Genomic DNA, 12,301 nt, shown 5'->3' with positions numbered 1-12,301 from the left:
TTTTTAAATTTGAGTTATGTCAATCTATTAAACATAACAGCAAATACAATTGAAATATTGGCAAAGAAAAAGTGCTGAGTCTCAAGTTTTCTATTATATGCTGTGTCTTGAAGTCCATGGATACTGGGTGCATCTGTGATTCTGCTAGTTTATAATATCCACTCACCTTTCTCTTGGAGCTGTCTCCTTTGGCACAATTACAGTTTGATACTCAGCTAAATGTTAGATTAAAGCTAAATAAAATTTGAAATTGAATAAATTGAACAACACAAAAATTAAAAACTTTTGCTCTGTGAAATAAATACCTGATTTCAAAAATGTAGAACTACAGTAATTAAGTCTATGTGATATTGTTTTTACTTACACAAGTAGATCAATGAATAGAACATAATGTTTAATAATAGTTCCACACATGTTCGGTCATTTCAACCAAGGAACTAAAACAATTCACAGGGAAATAAAATTCTCTTCAATAAGAGATCCTGGGAAAGTGAATAACAGTGTAAAAAAATGAACTTCAATTCTTATTTCATACCAAACAAAAATTTATTTGAGGTGACCATAGACCTAAATATAAAAGATAATAAAATAAAGTTTCTAGAAAAAATGTGTTTTTGTGACCTGGGGATAGGCAACAATTTTTAGATAGGATATACACACAACACACACACAAAGACTCTAAACAAAACAAAATAATGAATTAAACTTCATAAAAAGACATAAATTAGCATTACAATGTGATGCCATTTCAATCCTCTATAGAGATCTGCCCTCAATGCTCTGCAGAACTAAAATCACTGGTGAGACTCACTTACAGCAGTCACTCTAGTACAGAGGGGCTTTTCATGAACATTTACATGGATAAGCTAGTTCTGGTTTCACTTTGTGCGTTGCCAAGACACTAGTCCTCATCTGTGGCAGCTGTGCTGTGTGGACCCTACAGGGGTCTCAATGATTACTCTTCCCTGACATTCACACCCCATGAAGTTTCTTCCCCTTTAGTGTGGGCAGGACCTATGAATTTTTTGTACCTTTCAAAATGTGGCAAACCCTGAAGAAATTTTTCATACAGTTAAGATCCAAAATCAACTGATTTTGAGCTAACCAAAGAAAGATTGTCCTCCATTGACCTGATGAAATCAGGTAAAACTTCCAAAAGAACTCCTGAGTCAGAGAGATTCTCTCTGGCCTTGAAGAAGTAAGCAGCCGTGTTATGAAGTGTCGATGGAGAGAGCTGCTAATGAATTTTGCCAACAGCTTGCATGAGCTTGGAAGTGAATTTTTCTCCAGTTAAACATGAAGGTGAGAATGCAGTGTAATGAAAACTCTGATGGCAGCTTGGCAAGACTCAGAATCAGAGAACACCCCTAAGCCTTGCCCATACTCCTGACCCAGTAAACTGAAATATTATATTTGTGTGTTTGTGGGGTTTAGCCACTAAATTTGTGTTAATCTGTTAAATAGTGATTGCAAATGAATACAGCAGTGATCACTGCAAATTTAGTTTGGGTCTATTTGGTAGTGAAAAAGCTGCTCTTTATCTGACCAGGAATTTGGTTTGCTAGTTTTGGGGTTGTCTATGTGTCTGTGTAAGAATATCCTTCTTCTGGAAAGGGTTATAATGCATTTGGGTCTGCCTAGTGAATTGTTGTTACCTGTATTTATCCTCTCCTGAAGCTGAAGCTGTACAATCAAAGCAGCAAGTTCTCTGTATGTTTGTATACAATTAACAAAAGCCTTCACCTATTATTGAGTACTAAAACTTTACCTGCCTCTGGAGAACATTAGTACAATAGGTTCTATAGTCTCTCACACACAGTCTTAGTGACTTATGGGGATAGGTGATTCACAGTGCAGGTCCTTAGGATGGTGAAGCAAAGCCTTCCCATCCTCTGCAGTTAGAGAAAGCTTGTTATGAGGCCTTACAAGATGGAACCCTTAACCATGGTCTTGAGCTTCCCATTGTGAACTTCGTGTTATCTGACCCACTGAAGAATAAAGTTGGGCATGTGCCATCATCAAGTGGAAGTGGTGTAGACATGATCAGGCCATAGAAGGCCTTGATAATACTAGTAAGTAGCATGAAAAGTGACTCAAATGCCCATGGTCCCCACTCCTGCTGACTGCCTTTTTCTTCCAGCCTGCACCACTGACCTCTTGGGTAGTTCCCTTCAATTAATTGACAGAGGAAGAGAAGACACAAGCCTGGCTTTCAGCTGGTTCTACACAACATGCAGGTGCCATCCCAAGTGGACAGCTGCAGCAGCACTGCAGCCCCTTTCTGGGACATCCTCAAAGGACAGTGGATGGGAAAACCCTCCTAGTGGACAGAATTCTGACCACTGTATCCAGTTGTCCACTTTGCTTAGAAGGAGAAATTGGCAGAAGTGTATTAATACACACTGACTTAAGGACTGTGGCCAATAGTTTGGCTGGATGGTCAGCAACTTGGATGGAACATGACTGGAAAATTAGCGACAACACGATTTGAGAAAGGTTTGTGGATGGACTTCTCTGAATGGTCAAACTGTCAATATATTTGTGTACCATGTGAGTGTTCCCCAAAGGATGTCTGTCATTGACACAGAAGGATTTTAATAAACATGTAGACAAGGTGACATGTTCTGTGGGTAACAGTCCTTCCCCAGCCACCTCTGTCATCACAAAATGAGCTCATGAACTACATGCTTTGAGTTGGAGGGACAAAGTGACCACTGCTGAATGCCCGATCTGCCAGTAGCAGAGACCAACATTGGGTCCCATGTAAGGACCATTCTCAGACAGGTGGCTAACCAGGTAGTTGTGATTAGTTAGTACCCAAAGAATAGTGACCACTTTTGCTAGTTTACCAGTACTATACAGATGTGGAGCTAGCCCCATTATGAATGAATCCACAGTTAAATGATTCTGACCATAGCCAAGCTGGTGAGGATAACATCAGCTGGGGAAAGCTTCCCATTCTTGACCCATTCCACACAGTTCACCAGTCCAGTGAACCCATTTCCCAGCATTCCTAAGATGAGTTCTCTTGCTGCCACTACCAGAAAGGCGACCTTCATTCCAGCTGACATCTGTGTAAGAAAGTTTCTGATGTTGTGCCTTGCTGACAGCTTTATAGGGAAACATTTGCAGATGGACACCCATTTATGATGCTTTCTGTAAATATTGTCATCATAATTTCAGAAAGTACAACCGAAATTCTGCATTGTGATAGACTTCCAGGGATCTCTCCAAAAGAATACTTCATTCTATTTATATTGTAAATCCAGTATTAAAATGGAATGATTCCATTAAAAAACACAGCAATTAATAAATCCCTAACATTTACTTACTGTCAACTACTATATAATTTTCAGAATAAATGAAAATAGTGTCCAACTGCCTTAGACCAGCTACAAATTTCCATTTGTGCCATTGACAAAACACAAAGCCAGGTGTGTAGACATGCAAATATGAGAGAGATTATCTTCCACCACTTTGCACTTTCATCTCCCTGAGCCATGCATTTAAATGCAAATATTTTAAATTTTGAATAGTAATTTCTAAGAAAAAGCAATGTTACATAATTCAGTATTTTTTACTCAGAATTCTACATATCATTCTACCTATCAATTATTTGTGTTGCAATTTGATTTATAGAAATAATGTTTGAATTATTTTTAGTTTATGGCCACTATCAATCCAAGAACAAATAACTAAACATAAAGTAAGAAATGTTATAGAAGCTAAATCAGAAGTTATAAGCAAAATATAATGGAAACATATATGAAGAAGCTACAAATGCTACAATGCAGAATCAACTATGGTATTATGAAGTCAGGAATGTTTAGTGGGAACTTGAATTATTTAGAATTTATGAGGAAAGAGAGAAACAAATTCAAGACTGATGTAAGGGCATGTCAAATTATCAAAGTGACATGGATAAGTTATGGCACCCTTCTAAACAAAGGAACTTCTTTTGTGTTACAATAACTTACTGACTTTTCAGTTGAAATGTTACTAAGTGGCTTCCATCATCTATTTTCTAAATTCAGTGTTTTCATCATCTTTCTGGGGTATAAAGTGGCTATATTTTTTAGCCTCTCTTATAGATGGTATTGAAATATCTTGTCAGTGAAAATTATATGCACCATTCATAGGCCGATCCTCCCAAAATCTCCCCACACACCCTTCCCCGTGCATCTTTCCCCTCCTTGCTGACTGGAATGGCGATGACTCCGAGGCAATCTTGGAAACCCCATGTTCAAGATGGCGTGCTTGCAAACAGCCTGATTCCCAGGTAACTGCATTCAGAGGCTCCTCAGACACATCAGGACTGTTAGAAAAGCAATACTAAAGTCAGGTTATGTATGAGTCACCTTGTGTTGTGGAGCATGTATGTGAAAGAAGTTCATTTCTCCAGTCTTAGGCAGGGATTGGAACTGAGCATGTGCAGTTTTATTTAGAAGCATTTGAAGGGTGAAGAAACAAATCTAGGAAACCTAAGGCATCTGCAAATTTTGTGACGGGTTTTGTTGTCATTGGCTTTCCAGCACTAGTATAGTTTATTCATCCATTGGTTTAGTCTTGAGAATATCATTTCATGAACTGTCCCATGGAATTTTATGTCCTTAAGGAGGACATAAGCTTTAAAAGCTTTTATGTCCTGAGGAGTCAGCAGGAAACAGGGTGGACATCATCCCACATTATAATACTTATATTCTACTGGGGCAGACACATGATAAAACAATGAAAAAATTCAGATCTTGAAAGATTAATTTGAAGTACAGATAATGTTAAAATTTCTTAATACTAAGAACAATATACACATATAAATTCAGTTGTAGAACAAGGTAATACATTATTTCTTATAAAAGATCTTGCTACCAAATTTATGTCAACACACTTTCTATTTTTTATTATGACAAGATTTTAGTAAAAGCATATCTTCAAGACATATTTGTAATTATTATGTAGACACCATAAGTAATGACTTTCATGTGCAGAAAGTTCATTGACTTAAGTACCATAATTATTAACTATTTGTATATCAAGTATGTTTTTAAGATAGATTTGAATCTTCCTGTGAAGTTTAGAAAGGAAATTTTAGTTTGCAAGATGGAGAAGATGACTGGAAATTCAGAGGCCCAAAGGTAGTTTAGAGGTAAAACCACTAAACTGACATCAGAGTCCAAGTACAAAAAAGGTCCTTTGAATTCAAAAACTATAAGAAATAAATTTTCTAACTGCATATGAAACCATAGCAGCATTAAAACATCATAATCATTTTGGTTTCTTTTTCATTACTATTGTAGAAATTTTTTCTGAGTTTTCACATGCTTGTATTAAATCTAATAGTCCCTAGTACTATTAACTGGACATGCATATAAAACATAATCTAAATATCTTTATTGCTCCTTAATTTCATTGTGCACATCTTTCATTAACAGTTCTAATTGTTATCAGCCATGAAGTAAGAATTCATGATGGAATAATGTCTATCCCAAACATCCATCTTCAATGTGTGACTTAGAATGAATATTACTAGCATCCAAAAGATTGGAGGTTCAAACAAAAAAATTAAACACACCTCTGTACTACTGAGTGGTATGAATTACAGTAGAAATTAGGAATGATTTCCTGAGATGACTCATCAGTCTTTAAATATGCATAAACATAAATCATAAATATTTAATTATAAGAGGGTAACATAGAATATGTATGTGAACTAAACATGGCTTCCTAATTAGAAATTTCTGCTAAAAATGCATAACTTCAATCTAGTCATGAGGATTCATTAGACAATCCCAAACAGAGGGATATTTTACAAAGTCACTGGCCTGCAATATTCAAACTGGCAAAGTCACCAAAAAGATACTGATGAACTGTACCAGATGAAAGGGGGCTAATGAGGCATGACACCTAACATGGTGCATGATTCTGAACTAGATCCTTTTGCTGTGAGGCAATTGGTGAAATCGCACAGGGGTCTGAGGAGTAGAAGGCAGTGATTTCCTGACTGTATTCCACCTATGTAAAAGAATGTACTTATTTATAAGAAACACAAAATAATTCAGATGTCAGTGGGCATCAGATTGACATGTTACTCTTAAATCCTTCAAGAAAAAAATATTCTTGTCTACTGGTAATTTTTCTGTAAGTTTGAGAATGTCTGTAATCAAAATTATTCTTAAAAATTTTAAATACCTACAAATTGTGAGAGAATAAACTTTTCAGTTTGCATACTTTAGATCTGTTGATAGGTATGAATTATGGATTAGAGCCTTTTCAAAGTTATTTGAAAGAGACAATTAAAGAATGAACTTTTTTCAATTGCTATTTGGTGGTTTAAATGGTTTTGTAAATACAATTTCATGAATTGATTGAGCCACATAGGCTCAAATTATTAGAGTTACAGGTTAAATCACAATTTACAGTATAAATTGTCATGCTACTTAAACAGACATCACTAAAATTATATGTATGAGGTTGTAAATATGCATAAGTTATTAGAGGCAAATAGCAGAACTTATATTTATATACAACTTGTACTAATGATGTCATTGAGAAGGAACTGAAGTTTGGGATTTACTTTATTCATATTACTGAAGAGTCAAGCTTGAATCTGTGCAGTCGCATAATAGAAAACCACCTATCTGTAGAAGGAGGTATTTATAAAGTTTTCTTATTTTGGTCTGATGTATTATGTGATTAGTTGTGCTTGACTTACAGGGACTTAGTGTTAAGTACATTGCTGCATATAATAGTTATAAACGTTGTAGTTTTTCTATCTTTGAATGTAGATACTTAGTTTTAATTTTAAAAGTTTCACTGTAAAAACAAAATTTCATCTAATATTTTATATTTTACTGAAGTTTTAATGTACAGCTCTGAGATAACAGTGAAATGGAAAACTCTTTTAGTGGAAGTTATAATAAATATATCTGAGAAATAAAAAAAAGAAATTTCTAGAAGGCCAAATAAGAAGCTTCTCAGACAAAAGAAGTCTAAAAGAATACACCTCCATTAAACCAGCTCTGCAAGAGATGCTAAAGGGACTGCTTTAAGAAAGGAAAAGAGAGAGTGAGAGAGGAACACATGTACATAAAAAGGCAATGAATAAGTATCTATCAATAATAACCTTAAACGTAAATGGATTAAATGCTCCAATCAAAAGACATAGAATAGCTGAATGGATAAGAAAACATGACCCACACATATGCTGCCTACAAGAGACCCACCTCAGGATAAAGATCTGCACAGGCTGAAAGTGAAGGGCTGGAAACAGATTTTCCAAGCAAATGGACAGGAAAAAAAAGCTGGGGTAGCAATATTCATATCTGACAAAATAGACTTCCAAAAAAGGACCATAAAGAGAGACCCAGAAGGTCATTTCATAATTCTCAAGGGAAGAATCCACCAACAAGACATAAATATTGTAAATATATATGCACCCAACATAGGAGCACCCAAAGACATAAAGAAAATCTTAGAGGACTTCAAGAAAGATATGGACAGCAACACAATTATTGTGGGGGATTTTAACACCCCCCCTATCAAAAATGGACAGATCTTCCAAACAAAATATCAACAAAGATATTGTGGCATTGAACAATACCCTTGATGAAATGGGCTTTACTGATATATACAGAGCCCTCCATCCCAAAGAAGCTAAATACACATTTTTTTCAAATGTACATGGAACATTTTCAAAGATTGACCACATGATAGGACACAAAACAAGCCTCAAGAATTTCAAGAAAATTGAAATAATACCAAGCATTTTCTCAGACCACAAGGGACTGAAACTAGAAACCAACCCCAAGGAAAAAACCCAAAACACTCAAAATCATGGAGATTAAATAGCATGCTATTAAACAATGAGTGGGTCAAGAGTGATATTAGGGAAGAAATCAAAAGGTTTCTGGAAACAAATGAAAATGAACTCACAACAACCCAAAACTTATGGGACACAGCCAAGGCAGTCCTGAGAGGGAAGTTCATAGCGATACAGGCCCACCTAAAAAACTTAGAAACATTTCAAACAAACAACCTAACCCTACGTCTACAAGAACTTGAGGAACAACAACAAAGACAGCCCAGAGCAAGCAGAAGGAAGGAAATAACCAAGATCAGAGCAGAATTAAATGACATAGAGACTAAAAGCACAATTCTAAAGATCAATGAATCCAAGAGCTGGTTCTTTGAAAAGATAAACAAAATCGACAAGCCTTTAAGCAGACTCATCAAGAAAAAAAGAGAGAAAACCCAAATAAACACAATCAGAAATGAAAGAGGAGAGATTACAACAGATACCACAGAAATACAAAGGATTGTAAAAAATTACTACAAAGAGCTGTATGCCAAGATATTTGAAAACCTAGATGAAATGGACATATTTCTAGAAAAATATAATCTTCCAAAACTCAATGGAAAAGAAGCAGAAAGCCTGAACAAACCAATAACAGCAAAAGAAATTGAAGCAGTAATCAAAAAACTCCCAACACACAAAAGCCCTGGACTAGATGGTTTCACAGGAGAATTCTACAAAGCATTTAAGAAAGAGCTAACCTCTATCCTTCACAGACTATTTCAAAAAATCCAAAAAGATGGAAGACTCCCAAACTCTTTTTATGAGGCCAACATCATCCTAATTCCAAAACAAGATAAAGATACAACAAAGAAAGAAAACTTCAGGCCAATATCGCTGATGAACATTGACGCTAAAATCCTCAACAAGATACTGGCAAACCACATCCAACATTACATTAAGAAGGTAGTACACCATGACCAAGTGGGATTCATTCCAGGGATGCAAGGATGGTTCAATATTCGCAAATCAGTAAATGTAATACATCACATAAACAAAAGCAAAGACAAAACCACATGATCATATCAATAGATGCAGAAAAAGCATTTGATAAGGTACAGCACCCATTTATGATAAAAACACTCAGCAAAGTGGGAATAGAGGGAGCATTTCTCAACATAATAAAGGCCATATATGAGAAACCTACAGCCAACATTATACTCAATGGGCAAAAATCAAAATCTTTTCCACTAAGAACAGGAACAAGACAAGGATGTCCACTTTCACCACTTCTATTCAATATAGTACTGGAAGTTTTAGCCACAGCGATCAAACAAGAAAAAGAAATAAAAGGCATCCAAATCGGAAAGGAGGAAACAAGACTGTCACTGTTTGCAGATGACATGATAGTGTACATAGAAAATCCTATAGACTCCACCAAAAAACCGCTTGACCTAATAAATGAATTTGGCAAAACAGCGGGATACAAAGTCAATATGCAGAAATCAAAGGCATTTCTATACACCAACAATGAAACAGCAGAAGCAGAAATCAAGAAAAAAATCCCATTTGAAATAGCAAAAAGAAAAATAAAATACCTAGGAATAAACCTAACCAAAGAGGTAAAAGACCTGTATTCAGAAAACTACATAACACTGAGGAGAGCAATCAAGGAAGACACAAACAAATGGAAACATATACCGTGTTCATGGATTGGAAGAATTAATATCATCAAAATGTCCATACTACCAAAAGCAATTTACACATTCAATGAAATACCTATTAAAGTACCCATGGCTTATTTCACAGATATAGAACACACACTTCAACAATTTATATGGAACCATAAATGACCCCAAATAGCTGCTGCAATTTTGAGAAAGAAGAGTAAAGTAGGGATCACAATACCTGACACTAAACTATACTACAAGGCCACTGTAATCAAAACAGCCTGGTACTGGCATAAAAACAGGCACATGGACCAATGGAACAGAACAGAGAGCCCAGAAATAAACCCACATCTCTACGGTCAATTAATATTTGACAAAGGAGGCAGCAACATAAAATGGAATAAAAATAGCCTCTTCAACAAATGGTGTTGAGAGAACTGGACAGCTACGTGCAAAAAAATGAAACTCGAGCACCAACTTACACCTTATACAAAAATAAATTCAAGGTGGATAAAAGACTTAAATATAAACCATGACACCATTAAAGTCCTAGAGGAGAACATAGGCAGGAAAATCTCAGATATTTCACACAGAAACTTTTTTGCTGACATGTCTCCTAGAGCAAGAGACATAAAGGAAAGAATAAACAAATGGGACCTCATCAAAATAAAAAGCTTTTGTACAGCTAAAGAAAACAGTATCAAAATAAAAAGAGAATCAACTGTATGGGAAAACATATTTGCCAATGATACCTCAGACAAGGGTTTAATCTCCAAAATATATAAAGAACTTACACGACTCCACTCTAAGAAGACAAGTAACCCAATTTAAAAAATGGGCAAAGGACTTGAACAGACACTTCTCCAAGGAGGACATACAGAAAATCCAAAGACACATGAAACGATGTTCAATATCACTAGCTATCAGAGAGATGCAGATTAAAACCACAATGAGATACCACTTCACACCAGTCAGAATGGCCATCATAAACAAAGCAAGAAACAACAAGTTTTGGAGAGGTTGTGGAGAAAAGGGGTCCCTATTGCACTGTTGGTGGGACTTCAGACTGGTACAACCACTATGGAATGCAGTATGGAACTTCCTCAGAAAACTAAAAATGGATCTGCCTTTTGACCCTGCAATTCCACTGCTGCGACTCTATCCTAAGAACACTGAAACACCAATACAAAAGAACATTTGCACCCCGATGTTCACAGCAGCACAATTTACAATAGCTAAGTGCTGGAAGCAACCTAGATGCCCATCAGTAAATGAATGGATCAAAAAACTATGGTACATTTACACAATGGAATTCTATGCAGCAGAAAGAAAGAAGGAGCTCCTACCCTTTGCAACAGCGTGGATGGAGCTGGAAAGCATTATGCTAAGTGAAACAAGCCAGGCAGTGAAAGACAAATACCACATGATATCACCTTTAACAGGAACCTAAACAACAAAACAAAGAAACAAGCAAAATATAACCAAAGACACTGAAATAGGGGGCAGACCGACCATGACCAGAGGGGAGAGAAGAGGGAATTTCAGGGGGGAATGGGTAGGGTTTACAGGAACAAATTTGGAGGACACATGGACAAAAACTAGGAGTGGGGGGGTTGGGTGGGTGGGCTGGAATGGGAGTAAGTGGGAGAAAACTGTACCTGAACAATGATAAAAATAAAATTAAAAAAAGAAATTTCTTACACTATTTTGTAAAGGTAGTTTGCTTACATGAAAAAATATTATAATTTTATGAACTTTCTTGTATGTTTCACAAACATGCACACATAAATTTTTGTGATGAGTTAAAGGTGTTTTGAAGGATACTTTATTGAAGCTTATACCCATTAATAAATGTAGTGGGTACTACAAAATTTAATTCCATCAGTTTGTTTTCTTCCAAAAGACACATGGTTGCCCACTTACTCTGTTTCTTTCAACCAGCACCTTAGCTACCACAGAAATGACAGAATGGCCTGTCTTAGCTTCCTGTTACCCCAAATCAGGATGAATGAGTGGCTTGCAGAATACAGGAGACCAAGGACCTGAAAAAACATGCCAACTAAGTTGTTCTGCCAAGCATTCCACTTTGCGATGATTTGAGCAAGGAAGTAAATAAAAAATAGCAAGAGAAAGGAGATGACAGAGCCATGACAGTTTGCATAGGTCTTACGTGGACCTTGGTGCTGGCAACTTGGGATCCTTTGCCACTGAGCTGCATCTTCTTGAGATGTTTCCACAAGGAAAAGAATAACAGCAGTAAAGCCATCAAGGACATGGTAAATGGTACGACATGTACAATGGTGAACACAGTCATATTTGAAAGGCACACAATGTCCTCCATGATGATCACCAAAGTGAGGTTTCCTTCACATGCACGCATCTGCATTTTTTCATCTATGCTCATTACAGCAAGATGACAAACCAAGAAGACCAAAGTGCCCAACAATATCATGAGAACCACTCTTTTAGCTTTCCATTTTAGGTGAAGAAAGAAAAGACTGGAGAAATTGGCTATCTTGAGCAAATAAAGTATGCTGAGATTAGCAGAAAGCCAGAGGCTAAACTGGTTGCTCACTATCCAGGTAATATAAGCAAAAGTACTTACTATTGAACAATAGAAAGCTGAATTATACATAGTTGCATACCAATTTAATAATATTACCCAGAGCAAAGCAATCCTGGAGACTGCCAGGGCAGTGAGAATTCCATCAGCACAATAGATCTTCTGACCCTTGACCCAGTCAATGCAGCTCACCAGGGCTATGAAGACATTGGCAAAATTTCCTACAACAAAGTCTGCTATCACTAGGATAGAAAGAATGCTCGGTAATAAACTTATCAT

The 12,301-nt window shown here is 36.3% G+C and overlaps 1 protein-coding gene across 1 annotated transcript; it reads right to left on the bottom strand.

The window, feature by feature from the left end:
* Positions 1 to 11,408: 11,408 nt before the first annotated feature.
* On the bottom strand, positions 11,409 to 12,301 carry LOC123813095 (putative taste receptor type 2 member 33). The gene is given in 2 exon segments (XM_045830135.1): positions 11,409 to 11,609; positions 11,612 to 12,301. Coding segments are annotated over 2 exon segments (891 nt in total).

The sequence above is a fragment of the Phyllostomus hastatus genome, unplaced genomic scaffold (genome assembly GCF_019186645.2).
Source record: "Phyllostomus hastatus isolate PE091 unplaced genomic scaffold, TTU_PhHast_1.1 phas_scaffold_93, whole genome shotgun sequence".
In the NCBI taxonomy this organism is placed as follows: domain Eukaryota; kingdom Metazoa; phylum Chordata; class Mammalia; order Chiroptera; family Phyllostomidae; genus Phyllostomus; species Phyllostomus hastatus.
Note: the sequence above shows the minus strand (reverse complement) of the source record. Positions and strands in the feature narration are given on the sequence as shown.